The 18,599-nt window shown below is 38.5% G+C and overlaps 1 protein-coding gene across 1 annotated transcript in view; it reads right to left on the bottom strand.

Annotated features, from left to right (window-relative positions):
- The window catches only part of TFCP2L1 (transcription factor CP2 like 1), a 39,998-nt gene extending 32,773 nt beyond the window's left edge, over positions 1 to 7,225 (bottom strand). Inside the window, exon 1 of the mRNA XM_070957096.1 lies at positions 7,164 to 7,225. Coding sequence (XP_070813197.1) covers positions 7,164 to 7,225 — 62 coding nt within the window. The remainder of the gene's footprint in view (positions 1 to 7,163) is intronic.
- Positions 7,226 to 18,599: the final 11,374 nt, after the last annotated feature.

Here is an 18,599-nt window from a genome sequence, read left to right as displayed (position 1 = left end):
CTGTATATGATAAACTTGTAAAAAAGAGTGGTTGTTATGAGCACACAATCTCCTTCTTTTGCTAAATCAAAAAAAAATAGAGTGAAGTAGTAGCTAAATGAGTATTCAGCAATCTGGTGCCCACCAGATATATTTGGTCCTGTGATCTGGATGTTGTTTGTTTTAATAGAATTTACATATTCTAAAAGAACAATAAAACATAAGATTTATAGCCTATGTACAGATAGACCTTGACTTACAAACATTTATTTAGAGACTGTTCAAAGTTACAACAGCACTGAAAAAAGTACCTTATGACCAGTTTTCATACTTATGACCATTACCGTATCCCCATGGTCATGTGATCAAAATTCAGGTGTCTGGCAACTAGCATGTATTTATGTCCCAGGGTCATGTGATTCCCATTTGTAACCTTCCCAGCTGGCTTCTGACAAGCAAAGTCAATGGGAAAAGCTAGATTCACTTAATAACTGAATGATTCACTTAACAAGTGCAATGGTTCACTTAACAACTGTGGCAAAAGAGGTCATAAAATGGGGGCACAATTCACTTAACAAGTGTCTTGCTTAACCTTAATTGGGCTCAATTATGGTCATAAATTGAGGACTAACTGTAGACATTGTTACAAGAAAATCTGCACTCAGTTCAGAACAGATTGAAGAATGGATTGGAGATATGCTTAAATTAGAAAAATGTCATATTTTGGCATTCCATGTTGCCCAAAATCATATTCTCTCCTTTGAAAAAAATAAACAAGGGTTAATTTTTGAATTCTCAAAAAACAAAATTTTAAGGAAAGTAGTAGAGGGTATTTCTCTATTATCTGCTCATCACTATGCCTTTAATAGGTTCCACACTGAAACACCCATTGTAATATACCTCAGAGCTAAATTGAGATTGCTGTTCCAGGGCTGGAAAACTTTCCAGATGGTGTGACCTCTCTCTTCTCCACCCCCAACCATTTTATATAGCATATTTGCATTTCTTTTATGAAAAATCCCTTACAGTAAACTATATCCATTGTTGTTGGTTTTTTTTGAAAGATTTAGATTTATAAGCTTGACCCATCCCAAGGGCTGGGCTGGTAGCAAAATTGCACAAGATGAAATCACAGAGTTCTCCCTCCCAGAAGACTTGCTGTTTGCAGTATTACAAAACCAGATGAAAAAAGGAAGACAAGAAAAGACAAAAGAACACAAGACGTACCCCTTGCCAGAATCATCCCACACTCAAATTCTTACACTTCAGTTCCGCCCAGAAGCCTAAATCTAGATATGGGTCTCCACAGATTCATGTTATCTCCCTCATACTCCAATTCCCATGCCTCCATCTATTTTACCTGATTCTCATGAGAATATGCTTAGTTCAATTCCAGTGGGAAAATGCTAATTTTAAAACATCCAGTGAAGTTAAGGAAGTAGACGAACAATGGGATAATAAATCTCCCTCATTTAACTTGTATGTTCAGTTTCACATTCAAGATTATGCTGTCCTCTTGATCAGAAAAGTTAATATCCAAGGAAGGAAAATTATAATTATATTGCTGGCAATATTATTTAGGTGGTAGAAATACAAGAAATAAATGTCATAATGCTGCATTTAATTTTAGTCTGCTACTGATTTGAACAAGGACTAGAGAGTATTAGCCTTAAACTGAGCTATAGAACTTTTCTTTGAAAAAACAAAATAACATGTGCTATATGTACATTGGTAACCAAATGAAGAATGCTTACTCTTCAGGTTCACTGCTTCTATAACTAGCACATAAGGTAATCCTTGACTTACGTCCACAATTGAGCCCACAATTTCTGTTGCTAATTGAGACATTTGTTTAATGAATTTTGCTCCATTTTATGACTTTTCTTAAAACAGGTTAACAAAGGTTATTAAGTGAACCACTGCAGTTGTTAAGTTATTAACAGTTGTTAAGTGAATCTGGCTTCCCCATTGACTTTGCTTGTCTCAAGGTCGCAAAAGGGGATCACCCTCCATCTGATCACCCTCCCCCATTTCTTCTGGTTTCTTTTCAGAGTCAACATTGGAAAAACTTGGGAATTTTCTCTCCCTACTTTCCTTCTCTTTTCCCCCAGAATGTTAACATTAGGGATTAAGAATGTAATTCTGTGTACAGTTAATAGTACAATCAGAAATAAGCATGTGGGGCTGAGTTCACACATTCTGGAAAGCCATTAGGTAACCTGGTTTGATTCAGTGGTGCGTAAACTCAGCCACTGTGGCTTATGCAAGCAACAAAGCAGGGTTGTGAAGTTACCTAAAGACACTTATTCTGTACTAGGATTTTCTGTAACCCAAGGAAGCATAAGACTCCTGTGAATTTAAACTCCAAATTAAACGAAACTATATTGTCTTTTTCAAGGAACTTTATCTTGGTCAGAAATAATGCAGGTAAACATCATTAAAAAGAGCGACTCAGCATTAGCCTCAAAGGATTCCGTCCTTCACACAAAGAGATTTAAAAACAACGTAAGCAGTACCTGGGAAATCACATGTGGATGGAACTTGACTGTACAATGAACATCAGCTTCCACAAGCCTGCTATGAATTCGCCTTTTACACAACTTGCTCATCCATGGTTAAATGAATGAATTTACTTCAATTTCTGGATTTGCACAATATACTACATCATAAACATCAAGTGGCCTGGCTCCATGCAACATGCTGGCTAAACATGATTAGCCTGAGTGTCCTGTAGCATAATTTTATTATATTAACTGAAACATAAAATTGAAACAATGATAGTTTCTACTCCAGCCCAGCAGAGGTGTTTCAGATGATTCCTGTGCCTTTCAGAATTGCCCAGAACAGAAAAATGTACTAAGTGTGTCTAACAAAGATCAGCAGTGATGAGAGAAGCTAAAGACAGCCGTATCCTCCCAACGCATGGAAGTAACAACTTTACCAAGGCAGGCCCAGCAAGCTCATAAAATGACAATGATCACAGCAGGGTTCCTTATCTTACAATTATATGACTTCAGCAAATTCAGAAGTACTTGTGTTTGCCTCTGGGAAATTAAGCTTCCCAAAGTGGCATTATTCACATTTGTGTGTCAATTATTTTACTTACCCCTTTCAGATCTATTGAAAAGTAGGTAGGTAAGTAAGGATGACAACTCCCAGACTTTTTTAACCAGCAGGATGTGCTGCTGGCTGGGGAAATCTGTAAATTGAAATGTGCTTCATTGGAAAGACAAGTGGGGAAAAGGTGTACTAGTTGATAAGGTTTAAGAAGCTTGGCTCCTGACCTAAGCAAATTCTCACATGCTTTAACTATATTAGAGTTGGCAAAGTGTTACGCAACAGGTCTCAGGCTTCACTTAAGAGCAGCATAAATTATATTGTAATATAATATATTATTATAATTATTATATTATATTATTATATCAGATTTATATTGATATTGTTTCCTGATTGCTTATTTGTACCCTATGACTATCATTAAGTGTTGTACCTTATGATTCTTGATGAATGTAACTTTTCTTTTATGTACACTGAGAGCATATGCACCAAGACAAATTCCTTGTGTGTCCAGTCACACTTGGCCGATAAAAAATTCTATTCTATTCTATTTTTGAGACACACTCTAATCCTTAAGAGGGGAAGTGGTGGCTCAGTGGTTATGATGCTGAGCTTGTTGATTGAAAGGTCAGCAGCTCAGCGGTCCGAATCCCTAGTGCCGCGTAACAGGGTGAGCTCCTGTTATTTGTCCCAGCTTCTGCCAACCTAGCAGTTCAAAAGCACTTAAAAAATGCAAGTAGAAAAATAGGGACCACCTTTGGTGGGAAGGTAACAGAGTTCCGTGCACCTTTGGCATTTAGTCATGCTGGCCACATGACCACTGAGATGTCTTTGGACAGCGGTGGCTCTTCAGCTTAGAAATGGAGATGACCACCGCCCCCTAGAGTTGGGAACGACTAGCACATATGTGTGAGGGGAACCTTTACCTAATCCTTAGATAATGACATTAAAACTTCTAAGCAAGACTTTAGTGGGTGGCTTCTCAGGCACAATGACTAAATTAACACAGAAACAAAGGCAAGCCAAACAAACAATATGATTTGTGAATCTGATTTTACTCAACCAATTCTGCTTTCCTTACCCTCATTCCTATCCAATCTAATTAAGACTTCTGTGAAGTCTGAAAAATTATTTACTTATTATGGCATTTTAGTTAGCTTAAAAAAGATATTGCCAAACAATGTATTTTTAAGCAGCATAAACAATTATACATTTTTAAAAATCATTCCCTAACTACATACATAAAATAATATTAAAACAAACGGGTCCTCCACTTATGGCTTGCTGCTTAGGGGGCTCAAATGAAGACCTTCCATTTGTTCTTTTACTGTTCACTGCCCTTTTTGCTTAAAGATACTTAAGTAGAACATGACTAACATAGAAATAAAGCAGGAAAAAACTGGATTCATCAAGTCCAGTAAGTAAAATGAATTAAAGGAACTACTCATCATGCATAGATGAGTGGGGGGGTAGAGGGGGCAGGGTTGAGGCCACAGATTTAAAGAACCATTAGAGAGTCTTTGAAATCTACAAGTGTTTGGCACTTCTGAAAGAACACTTTGTGTCTTCCAAATGCGTTCATTAAATGGATTTACTTCAGGCAACCTCATTTGAGCATCTTTATTCAATGTAGCCAATAGGTTATTTTCTTTTTAAAATCATCTACATCTAGTTAAGAAGGACTGACCTGTGGATTATGTTTGTTTTTTTCTGCAACAAACTAAGCATCTTTTATTATATGAAAGTTTTGTTGATCACAGTCTACTTAACAGTCTACTTAAGAGTTTCCACATATCTGATGGAGTGGACCATATCCCCCAAACTCTTATTCTATAATAAATTGGACAGTTTTTAGTCTTTAAAATTGGTTATTTTTCTTCGCTTTGAAATGTCATAAGATCTTTTGTTTCTTAGATAGCAGTGTTTCTATAGATACTCCAGAGAGATGGTTGAAGCAAGGATGACTTGCAGGGATAGAATGATTTAATGAATAGTTTTGTGGAATGTTGATTCAGTTACATTTCCTTTTTTTTTTTTTCCTTATCTCCTGCTTTCATTTTCTTTTACTTCTTGTGGGTTTTTCCCCCTGTGCTTTGCATTAGAGCTGCATAGTCTGACATGGATTTGCATAAGGAATTGCAGCAAAAACAAAGGTTTTGAACCTTAGAAACTAAGTCAAACAGAGACACACTATAACCACTATAACTCTTGCTTTATTTTCAAATGTTTCTGATTCTATCCCCCACTTTTTGGTACTACATCTTTCTTTTTGCTACTATATCTTTCAAATTGAAAGTTCCTTTGGGTTCATTGATTATTGGATTCTAATAAAGATATGATGGACTAAAATCCATACATTTGTAGGTGAATATATAAAGTTACAGAGATTTATATGGAGAGCTAGTTTGGTGTATTGCTTAGGGCATCATACTAGAAAAAGGGAGATGGCAAATTTTAGCCCTACCTTAGGCAGGACATCACTTGGGTGATCTTGGGCCAATCATTATCTCAGTCCTATAAAAAAGGCAATGGCAAATCACTTCCAAAAATCATTGCCAGGAAAATTGCAGGGACTTGTCCAGGTAATTGTCAGGAGTCAAACACTGACTATAAGCCAAGGCATATACACACAAAAAAGAGACTCATAGGTTACTAAAAAGATATGTCTGCCAAATTAGAATAGCATTTAGCACAACAGGCAGTGAGGGGAAAAAAGAATGAGATAGGCAACTGCTGACAATTTTAAAAACCATAATTGACAAGACACAAATGGGGGAACCACACAATGCCAGTCTGCTGGTTATTTAGTCCCAATTATATGATGCACCATCTTCCCATCATCAGACTACACCATAAATCAGTTTCCCTAAGTCACACATTTTTAATTAATCTGATTAGTCTGATCTGAAATAGTTAACCCACACACTGGTTCCTACCAGTGGAGCTGTAATCGGCAGAGGTTTTCTGTAATGTTCACTTCTTTAAATATGTCTCAGATATCCACTATGGGGGATGGTCATTAGGTACCCCAATATATTCCACTACACAGAGAACAGGCAGCAGTTCATAGTGTGTAACAGCCTAGATACATCCCTCTCTCCCAGTTCATACAGTAACCGCAATGCAAACAGGCTCCCAGGATGGAATCAACGACTTCAGACATTCTAACATCCAGGAAGTCATCCCCAAATAAAGACGCTCAAGCAGTGTTCCTGTATAACTTGGATGTCTCAAAGGTGCTTTTTCAAGAGGCAACTGTGCTTTCCGGTTTTTCTTTGAAGACCTCTCCCTTCTCATCCAAGAAGCTTCTTCAGCTCTTCTTCAGAAAAAGTACCTTTGGGACAACCATGACCTGGATGACTGAGAATCTCCATAGATGTATAACTTGGCTCTTATACTCCTATTGATCTGGGGAAAAGGGCGCGATCCTTGTTAGCAAACCTTTTTATTCAAAAAACCAGTCCTTCGGTTGTATTTTTCCTCTTTCGGTTCTTTTGTTGTTTCCCCCACCTTTCATCGTATGATGTCAACTCTTTTAGAAAGGAGAGGCGTTTACGCCCTCAGTGCAACCAATGCCCCCAAAAAACGCCCTCCTGGACCGAGAGTGCGATTACATACAGTATAAACCCACCCAAACTCCGGGCGCAGGTTGGTTCTTCCTTATAAAGCTGCGTTTCCCCGCTCCTCCCGCCCGCAGGACAGCCGGCAGCTTCCCCACCAACGCCTCTCACCAAAAGCTCAGGATCCCTCCTGAAGAGGGCCCGTTGAATAACACGGGCTGGTTCGCCCTTGTTAAGATGCCCTCGGGTCACCCCCGTGCCCCTCGCTTCAGGAACCTTCCCCAATTCAGCCCCCCTCCCCGCCCGTCCCCACCCCAAATTCAGACCGAAGCGACCCCCCCCCCCCAAATGCAACGCAGCCTTGCCAAAAGAGCGGGCTATGGTTTCTCCTCAGCGGCCACTTTGGCTTCTCCTGACCAGTTGACCTGCCACGCGCGTTTTTTCGTTTTTTCTTTTCTTTTCTTTTCTTTTTTTCTTTTCCCTCCCCCCTCCTTCCCCTTGGTTCGTGGGCATCCCGCGTCCTTTTCTCTGACCCGCCCGCGGCTACTCGCCTTTCGCCTGACTCACCGCAAGTAGCTGCCCGTCGAGTGCTGGTTGTAATGCTCCGGCTGCGTGTGCCAAAACAGCATCTTTGCCCCACCGTTCGCCGGCCAAGCCGACCCCCGAGTCAAATCCTTTTTCGGCCGGGTCGGGCTGCCCACCTCGAGGCGCTCAGGTCGGTCAAAAAGTCGGGAGCGGCGAGGCAGAAGCGACGGCGGCTAAGCCCTCGAACGGCCGGAGCCGCGGTTTCGGCTGCGCTTTTATTGGTCAAGCCGCGTGAGCCGCTGGGCGGCCGCTCCCCAGCGCTGAGGTCAGCCGCGAGTGCCTTCGGCTTTCCCGGGTGTGTGTGTGTGTATAGTGTGGTGTTTTTTTTTCCCCTCTTTCCTTTCCTTCCTCCCCTCCGCCCCGCCGCGACTGGGCGCCGGTTCCTTGGCTTGTGGTCGCCCGCGGCATAGGTGGAAAAGCTGAGGAGGAGCCACCGAAGCTGAAGGGAGAGAGGGGAGACGAGGGAGGCGCAGCAACAGAGCGAGAGGCGGGCGCCTCTTCCCCGGAATACCAACCCCTCGGTTGGCGACCCCCCCCCCCCCGGTTGCGGGGCTTGACATTCGGTCGCCTGAGGGGGGCGGGGGTGGGGGGGGAGCGCTTCGTCTCTCTTAGGGGGCACTTTGCAGCCGCTCCCGAAGTTCAGCCGGGGGAGGGGGGGGCTTCTTCTCTGTGGGTTCTGGAAAGGGTGGTGGGGATTAGCTGTAACCCCTGTGGGAGAGGGTCTCCGTGAGGAAGACCCTCAAATGTTTGAGGCAGTTGACCCTGCCGTGAAAAAAAAAAAAACGCGCTCTGGGGGTTTTAATTACTCTGGGGAAAGGACCTCTTTTTAGTCAGACGGGGGTTAAATTTGATGTCCTGTGAATTGGGATTTGAGGGGATTTGTTAAAAAAAATAAATACGGAGCTGTGCCTCGGTTTACCCGGTTGACTCGATTGGAGGAGCTGCATATGACACATACACACACACACACACCTTGGGAATACCTCTAATGGCCTGCTTAGCTTTCCTGAAGTGGATATGGTAGTCCTCGATTTACAGCACTTCATTTAGTGACCGTCCAAAAGTTACATCACTGGAAAAAAGTGACTTCTGTGTTTGTCACACTTAACAACCATTGTGGTATCTGCATGTGGTTCCGTGATCAAAATTCAGATGCTTGGCAATAGACTCATATTTATGACGGTTGCATTGTCCCCGGAGTCATGGGATCCACCTTTGGCAAACATCGGACAAGCAAAGTCAATGGGGAAGCTAGATTCACTTAACAGCAGTGCTACTAACTTAACAACAGCAGTGATTCCCTTAACAACGGTAGCAAGAAAGGTCCTTCAATGGGGCAAAGGTCAGTTAACAAACGTCTCACTCAGCAACCTAAATATTGAGCTCAATTGGGATCATAAATCGAGGACTACCTGTACAGCTTAAAAATGATCAAAGGGGCAGCTTTCTTTGCACATTGCATGGTTCTGCAGGGCATTGAAAACTGATTTCTGGGATTGGGTTTTTGTGGTTAATTTTTAAGAGCCTCAATCTGCCCTCAGGTCTCCCAAACAGGAATCCAAAGATAAGATAACCCAGTCCTATGCAACTCCCCAAAGACAACTGCTCAAAAGGCAGACATTACATGATCTACTGAACCCGTAAACTAGCCAGCCACATTTTAATCTATTATGTTGTGCGAAACCACGCTATGTGACTGTTATGTGGTTCAAAGTGTTTTGAAACAGCCTGGGTGAATTGGAAAAACCATGGTTAAGGTAATCCGGTTAGGAGAGTCAAACAGTCTAAATTAGGAGGGAAGTGAGAAATCCCGAGGAAAAATAGAATGTCTTACAACATATACCATTTAGAGATCATTTGAATAAGTGATTTAGAATGAGTTAAGCATAAATAAATTTGGGCAGAATGATTTGAACTAGAACTGGGGGTGGGGGGGAGTTATCTAATTCTTTCCTGTTCTTTGTGTTCTTTTTCCATAGCAATGGAAGATTGCCATGAATTAATTGATACTTTTGAGTTAAAACAATTACTTTGTATTATTTGGTCTTCAAAGGATGTTTAGTGGCTAAAAATTCAACTGACATTGGATTCTCAATCTGTTACCATTCCAATACTAAGAGTTAATATGTGTTATCACAATATAAAGTTCCCTTAAAATATTTTTAGCATCAGCATTAAAATTGCATTACATTAACCAACATCTTTCTAGTCTACATTGTAATTAGTACTTTGGGTGACTTAATTGTCCATTTTCCATAAGAAGTATGGTACTTTTTTATTGTTGATTGCCAAACCTACTAGAGGAAAACACTGCAAAAAATGAAATTCCTTTTTGTGAGATCAACATTTTTAAAAGGGGAGAAATAAGCATTGACTGAAAAATATAATACAGCAGCAAAGAATTTGAAGTATCTTCTAGTTATACTTATCCTATAGTTTTATTCACATTTAATCTCCATTTTCTTCTCAAATTAACAAAATTATCTTTCTACCAATATCTATATAATCTACATTGGAATATGGCCTCCCATTGTAGATTCTGTGGGGCACAGTGAAGAATGAAAATGAACCGAGCAACACAGCTTCAGTAGGAGTACCAGAGCTTGCTTACACTGCATAAGTCCATCCCTGCTTACTAATTCAGTTGACTGATTATATTTCATAGTGGACAGAACAATAATTATTCAGGATAGTATAAATTAATAAATAATTGTATAATATAGTCCTGTATAATAAGACAATAATTTCATAGGGACCCATTTCCTTGTCTTATGAAAAAGAATAGTAGTTTTTCATACATTCCTTTTGGCTTTGTCAACACTGTTATATCTTAAATGAACTTTTTATGATTGATCATTTGTTCTGGACTGAGAGAGCACCTCAGGTTTTCTCTGCTTTGCTCATCTAAATCAAAGGTAAAAGGAGGGGGGGAAGTAAAATACTGTAGAAGGAGCAAGTTGTGTTCCAATTAGCACTTTCTTGAATAGGACAATGAAGCAGCAACAGATGTTCTCTACACTCTATCAAGAGTAGAGATATTAAGAAAAGGGGCTACTTGTGTTTCACATCACATGTTCAGTTCTTGTTCATATGGCATTATAATTGTGGACCTCAAATATTACAGTATGCTTTCTCTTCAAAACCATATTTTGAAAAAGAAAAGTTTTTTTAAAAAAATTTTGGAGAGCCATTAAGACAGTCTTTCATAGAAGATATGTACTGTAGATGGTAACTTTCATTTGTTGCAGGCAAACAAGCTATTGATTTCCAATATAAATGCCATATAATGTTTGTGTTTACAGTGCCTAGCCAGTAGTTGGCAGAACTTGCAGGATAAAAGATCGTTACCATGTTTTTTTCTGAAGAATTCTCTAGTCATGGCTAAAATAAATGTAGAACAGACATGGAAAATTGTAATTAGTATATCACCTACATGAAGGTCAGAATAGTTGCTAAGATGCTTTTTTTTAATGTGTATTGTTAATTCTTTTTATACCTATTTAGAATAGGTGAAGATAATATCTACAGTATTATCAGACCAAAAGTCCAATCCAGGAGGGCTTGATCAAAAGAAATACTGACTGAAATGATAGTGAAGTTATATTTAGGAGGGTTTTTTTTCCTTCAAAATATATAGAACAGTATAATAATATACAATGATATAGAACAAAACTTATAGCCAGACATTTGTAAGTAATAGACATTATAAATTGATATAATGACTTCTTTTTTAAAAAAATAATCTTTATTTACATTTATTAATAAAAAAGAAGACAACACACCATATAAATGACAAACAGAAAAATAAGACAAATAACATATATGCCTATAAGTAGTACCTTAATAACTTAATATTCGGTAGAGTATATCTATAATACAGACTTCTTTATAGCAAATTGGGGTGGTTGAGATTTAACAGCCTTTTCCTGCCTTCCAATTTGGTACCATTTCTTTTATTTATTGTGTCATTTGTTGAGGAGCTCCAGGAAATGAAACAAGTGAAGAGATATCTGGATTAATGTTTGTAGAAAACCAGAATGCAACCAGACAGAAATAAAATCCCACATCTCAATGTATTAAGATGTGAAACATAATTACTTTTCCACTCGTACTGCATGTGGCTCCCCGTTTTACAATTTGTGAGTCTGGGTGTGTACAAAAAGAAATCAAGAAAGAAGCAGTATAATATGAAAATGAAAAAACCCAACAAAAACAACATCCATATACATAATTGAGAATGGTGAAAAGAAAAATGTGCATCATACAATGGGTTCATCTGCCATCCTGCAGCAGTACATGGTAGAGAAGCCAGGTCTTTATACCTCTATGGAAGACCAATAGCGTGGTACCGTTTGAACCTCTGGGAACTTTGGAATCCTTTGTTTCAAATAATAGTCAGTGTTACAAAGAAGGCATCCTCCTAAGTCTCATTAGATGCATTGTTTTGTAGGAAGAAATATCCTTCTGGGTTCAGCTCCAAGTGGGGAAAAAGACACTGGAAACATGGAGACTGCTTGGAAAGATGGTTTAATGGTGGACAGGATCACATGGTTTGAGTTCCTGAACAGAAAAGGGGCAAGACGCAGTGAGTCCCTGGGTTTTATGCCCTCTCTGGCTTTGAACTTCCTGGGGCCCAGAAAGAGTATCCTGATTGGTTGTCAGACTCCCAGGGGGTGGGGGGTCTTAGCTAGCCTTGCTGGCTGATGTAATCTTCCCAGGTGCCGTGTGGTGAGTGTCTGTTGCTAGATGGGTCCTATTGTGTTAGTTTCTGTTGCTAGATGGGTCCTATTGTGTTGCAGATGATGGTCCATTGACAAAGATTGAGTTTCTGCCTGTGGCCCATTGACAAAGGGTGGGGGCAGGAAGATGGGAGCTACTTTGTCTTTAAAACATGCTTCTCCATTTCTCATCCAGGGAAACATAATATTCTGCCTTTTTAATATTTCCCAAAATATTTCATTCTTCTAGGAAAGGGGTGGGTGCTAACTTCCTACAGTTTCATAGAGGAAACCTATAGCATGACCACCCTGTGCAACCTTGTGGGACAGGCAGAGATAAAGAGGGCCCTATTATATATTTCACAAATAAAGCAACAAGAACAGAACAAATACTGTTCTATTATTTGAATTAAACAATTCAAAGCAAAACCTGCTAATGTTTTGTCATGGAGCCTTATTTGAATAAGATCTGTTCAGACTAGAAGATCTCCAAGGTCCCCTTCCATCCCTGTTATTTTATGTTCTAACTTTCCAAACCATGTGTTTTTTCTTCATAGCATGTAGCAGCATGGATGACCCTATAAGATGAAAGGTGGGAAGTCTCAACGCTCATCAACCAGAGATTCTTGAGAATTTGGCACTTTACTTTAACCATGATTTCCTGTCTTGGTGTAGCTGCTTGGTAATTACTGCCACCATCAACAATATTCCATGGAGTGACTTTATCTAGCATCCTCCCCTTTAATATTGGCATGAGAGGCAAATAGGAATGTTCAGCCCATTTGAATAATTTGACAGTTGGTTTGGTTTTTTTTGTGGTTGCTGTGGTTGTTGTTGCTGTTGTTAAGTAGGTAAAAATTAAATTAATACTATGGCATGACCTCCTACACCTATAGTGTGAGATGTTTGTATAGGGAAATCTTCACTCTGTCTGTTGAAGATTATCAATGTTCAAGTGAAAGTGAACAAGATGAATACAATTACATATTTTAATTTTAAAAGTCATTACTATTACTTGGAGTAGTCAAGCCCCTAGCAGTCTCTTACAATCTAAAAGGCAAGATGATCACAGTCTTCCTCAACCAGATTTACTAAAAGAAAAAAAGGAATTAAATTACCAAAATTTTGCCAAAATCTTGGCAACTGGATATGTTTCATTTATTACAATATAATCAACGTATCTCTGGCTTTTTGGGTGGAAGTTTCTTGATCCTCTTGCTAACTACCAATTAATGCTCTGTGGAGGTAGCTACCCATTAACTTGGCAAAGCAAGAATGTGCAGATATTCTGTGCTTGTAGTATTGTGCAATCCTTCCTCTTTCCCAACATATTACAAAAGTAGTCCAGCAGTTCTATTTCCTTCAATCAAGCTAGGAGGAAATAAACTTACAGTGCTGCTACAATCACAAACATCATCTTATAATAAAGTGCACTAAAGGAGAAGATAGATTTAGGATGGAAATTGGAATGGATCTGTTTATAACATAGGAGACACTGCTGCGCAGAGATTCCAAGATGCAGCAAACATATAATAACTAAACTTACATAAACAAAGTAAACATCAACAACAATAAATATCTTCACCTGTATAAAAAAATGAGAATAACCTTAACACAGTACTAATAAATATATATCTATCGAATCTATGTAACAATTGTTTTCAGTCAGAAGTTCTTTTCTAATTTAATTTAATCTGACTTGCTTCTTGATTTTGTGGAAATGTCCAGCTTAAATCTGATGCCGAAGTAAGATAGACTTCAAGTCCCCTTCCCTCCATTCCAACATAGCTTCTTGACTGTCTCCCTTCATTTGAGATGTCTCTCAGATTCAAACCTTTTGTTTTGTTTTTACCTGAACAAGATGGAGTTGGACAAATCTCACCCTGATTTCATGAACTGAACTATGTCACACTCCCTGCTTTGGGACAGAGGTCATGTATTGGGATTCTGGGATAAGAGACTGAGAGAGGCTACACTTTGCAACATAACCATCTCTAGAAAACACTGGAATAACTTCCTTAGCAGTGGCATCATAACACCACAAAATAAATGCCTCCAGTGCTCTGACATTAGGAATTACTGGAGGGAGCAGAATATGGGCATGAAAAATTGCCTCTTTGAACTTGCTTTGGTATTTTTATCACGTACCCCATCCATATATATTTAATAAAAATCATGGCCATGGCAAATCGTTGATTCTTAGATCACCTAAGGGCTGTCAGGGCAGAAAACATTCTTGTTACATCTTCTCATTGCTTTTATATGCTAAGCCAAATATGAGGTTTTTCATTTATGCAAGCATGCATTTATACTCCTCTATTCTATTCTATTCTATTATACACCACACAGTTATACTAGTTCGCTTCATTAGATAAGTTTCGTAATCATAATATCAAAAGATATGCACGTGGTTTCCTATATCGGGTGTTGTGTATTCCATAGCACTATTTCCCTATTTATATTTGTTTTTGCTTTTAGGTTTTATATAAAAGCAAAGTGTAGATATGCTGCACAGTATTTAAATGACAACTGTTCAGTGAGTACAAATTACAGATTACATCTAGGAACATTTATTCACTTGCCTTCCACATTATGTATGTGTATTGCTATATAAACAACTACACACACACACACACAGAGAGAGAGAGAGAGAGAGAGAGAGAGAGAGAGAGAGAGAGAGAGAGAGAGAGAGAGAGAGAGACCAAAAATAAGAACAGAGGCTATAGTTTTATAAAAATGTTTTCTGGTGAAACCCATGTTCTGGTGCCTGTGTGCTGGTGCACAACAAATGATAACTAATACTACTGTGTGTGATTTAGCATTCCTGCATGTCTGATAAGAATTTAATCATAAGACTCCTTAATTTCTCAATTGAAAAGCATTTCATAATGTAGAGTATAAACTTTTAAGTTAATGTTTAGCATGGGGCAAATATGAAATAGCAAACTTACAACATTTTGGACTGATCTCGTCGTACAAAAACTTGACAAAAGTCTTTATTTCCTCTAAAGATTAAGAAAAAGTAATATTGTACATTAAAGTAATAAATTCTCCAATGTTCCTGATTGGCTCATGTTTTAAGGCAGACTCAAACAGAGAGGAAAAGCATCAACACAACATATTCACCTCCTTGTTTTTCCTCCCTTCTCCTATTCTGCCCATTCATTGAAGGAACCACTATGTCTTAATTTAATTTAAAGCTTTTGAATTACACACACACACACACACACACACACACACACACACTTTCATGTTTTCCTAACCAAGAAAAACATTGAATATGTAAAAACCCTGGAATTGGACCCATTTGCAATTGGGTATTCCTTGTTATCAATTGCCTCATTTAGCAACCCTTTGCAATTACAACAATGATGAAGTAACTTTATAATTAAGTCTCTCATTTACAACCTTTGCAGGTCTCTAAAACAAAGGTGAAGTAAGATCATAAGCGCAGTTGCAAGTTCACTTTTTAACCATTTCCTTTAATGACTGAGTTGTCGGTCCCAACTGTGGTCACTAAACAAGTACTGTCCATACCTACGCTGTCAGTGTCAACACTTCAACCTGCATTTACTCTAGTGCTGACATAAGAAGGAGAAGCGAAGGCATCTGGAAAGGGACGTTTGACTTTTCACCTACTTATTTTCCCTGGAGATAATATCCCCTAGGAGATGGGATGGGAGGGGGAAAATTCCTTTGAGCTGGAGTAGATTAGGGGTAGAATGACTTGGAAGATGGCCAATGAGTGCAGGGGAGTGGGGAAAGGAAAGGGAGGGTTTTGGGGCTGGACGTCAGTGTTGGCTTCGATTGGAGTCGGGTTGTGCTTAATAAATAGGAGTTTTTCTTCAAAGACTTTGTTTGAAATGCAATTTATTTGAGACAACCTCGAAACTTGACAGTCAGTTGCTATTCATAAGTATTTGTATGTTTTAGACAAAGGAAGCATAGAAATTATTTGAGCATTATTTATTTTTCTTCTTGTCATTCCATTTATGCAACATCCAATCAAGGAAATGCACAGTTAAAAAGATTGGCTGGAATTGATGTGGATGGTGGGAAAAACTTAAGGACAGCATCAGGACAGAAGGTAAAAAAGAAGAGGCATATTATGCGGCAAGACAGGTTATTGGAAATATTGATGATGAGAAGGAAATAATGGGATCTCTCTCTAGCAGCTCTAAGCATCTGGCCTAAATACTAGGAATAGATGCCATCCTTCTAATATATTTTCACTGTTAGGTTACAATTCTATGACTTGAAGAATAGCAATCAGACATCATAGAATAGTTAGAAGCTTCCTCTTTGTGTTTATCTATTTACCTATCTATCATCTATTAATCTAATTTTATGGATGTACCATATGCTATTGCTGCTATTACTAAATTGAAATGCTAATAGTTAATAGAATTTATGTCCATTAATAATCTGTTGTATATTGCAGTAATTTTAACATTTGTCACTACTGCTTACTGAATAATGTCCTTCCAAAATGCAGAATGTGGATTTTGGACCTCTAGTAAGGTTTTTTGACAAACTACTTTTGACCGATGCTGATTTATTCCCCCAAATTGTCCTGTATTGTAAATATTACAGATGGGAGCTTCTGTTTTCAAGTACAATTTATTTTGTGTTAAAGTTATTTCTGTTAAGAAAGAAACTGTCTAAGAACAAGCTTTGTAATAAACAGCTTAGAACCTGGGTAATAAATAAACATTATCTAATACTGTATCTCGTAGTTTTTTGGAAGATATATGTTCCATGACTCATGGATTTTCAGACTCTAAATTTTATTAATGATGAACTACAGCCAGGTAAATGATCCAGCCAAAAAAACTTGTTTCTCAAATTAAATGTAAATATGTCAAAAGAATCTGAAGTAGCTTTAGTTAACTTTATCCCCCAATAAAACTGGGCAACACAGAAAAAGTCTGTGTCAACATGATTCACTTCCTTTACTTCAATAATTCAGTAAATTCTCTTTCTCTCTTTGGCTTCCCAATCTACCCATCAGTCCTGAAATTTGCTGTGCTCCACCAGCCAAGTACAGGACTAAAAAGATCTGGCCTCATTAGCTTCTGAGATCAGCCAGAACTAGCTAGACGCAGCAATCTGCTAAGGCTGTATTTATTTACTCAGGCTTACTTACTAACTATACTTAGTGATATTTATTCAGAGGTAAAATGCCTATGATGTAATAAAGTATAACAATTACTATATATAATTTTGTTACCAATTTGTAGTCACCACACTTAGATTTGTGATATCTGTCAGCCTGGTTAGCCCTGCCAGATCACTGTACTGACTTGGACTATCATAACCTTCCATTTTGATGGAATGGGATTCAGCATGGTATAGTGGTGGAACTAGGGTGGGAAGATTGGACTCAGCTGGGCCTTCAGCCACGTAGTTGACTTGTACACCTTGTAAGAGAAGAATCATGTTAATCTATGGTAGCAAAAAATCTGAATTTCTTTTTCCAACCAACAACTTCCTTTTTATGACTCTGTAATCCCTTAACAGGGTGAATTCCTGTTACTTCTCCCAGCTTCTGCCAACCTAGCAATTTGAAAGCACGTAAAAAATGCAACTAGAAAAATAGGGACCACTTTGGTAGGAAGGTAACAGTGTTCCGTGCGCCTTTGGCATTTAGTCATGCTGGCCACATGACCATGGAGATATCTTTGGACAGTGCTGGCTCTTCAGTTTAGAAGCAGAGATGAGCACCACCCCCTAGAGTCAAGAACGACTAGCACATATGTGCAAGGGGAACCTTTACCTTTAATCTCTTAATTCATGGTAAATTTTATTAAAAGAAATAAACTTTCAAACTTCACTGGGAGGATTTGAACAAGTAAGCAAACCTAGATCTCAAACTGATGAAAAGTTCATTCAGTTTTTCAACAGAAGGATGATCGTTCTGTTTTGATAAACTTAGAGCCATGTCCTTTCTGAATCAAGCATAATATATATGGAGAGATCTGTGTTCGCCTAATTTTAGTTTTTGCCAAATTGAATTTCCTGGATTCTTTTTCTGTTGTTCCTGGGAAAGCTTATGTGATAATTTTCATCCTTACTTAAACATGCAAACCTTGGATTTTCATGGTAACACCCAGGGTTATCTTTCTAGCTTCTGTTTCTATTACAGTTGCCTTAAAAAAAAAAATCAAACAAATAGACCTAACAACTCAGTTACAAAAAAAAACCAACAAAACAACTTTCTGTAATTTAATTCTAAAGCCTACTGACAGGTTAAGAATTCTAAATTGTTCAGCTGAATGAGCCCCGGTAATCATTCTAAAAACTTAGGTCGTAGACAGTTCTGGGTTGCAGATGCCCCTTTGCAAGAAAGAGCAGGAAAAAACCGGCAGTGAGTGGAAATGACTGGCAAGGAGATTAGAAAGCTTGCCTCCTATTTTTAGAATAGCAACAAAATCATCAAGAGTATTAGCCCTTCGGGCATGTCAATGGTAGCTTAACTCTTTGAAGCTTCAGATGACTTAGAAAAGAAAGAAAAAAGACTGTGGTGAACAAACCTCTATTGAAAATACTTATACTGAAGTACTTTTCTCCACTGTTTTAATTCAGAAGATGGACATTTAGGACACAGACGTGTTAATATGTGCATAACCCTTTACATGTATAAAAATACTTTAAAATAAAAATGTAGGTTAAAGTGTTGTAAATGGCTTAATAATCACAA

The sequence above is a fragment of the Pituophis catenifer genome, unplaced genomic scaffold, assembly GCF_029215685.1.
Source record: "Pituophis catenifer annectens isolate HBS135680 unplaced genomic scaffold, rPitCat1.0.hap2 SCAF_1, whole genome shotgun sequence".
Classification (NCBI taxonomy): Eukaryota; Metazoa; Chordata; class Lepidosauria; order Squamata; family Colubridae; genus Pituophis; species Pituophis catenifer.
The sequence above is the reverse complement of the archived record's forward strand: the minus strand, read 5'-3'. Positions and strand labels throughout refer to the sequence as shown.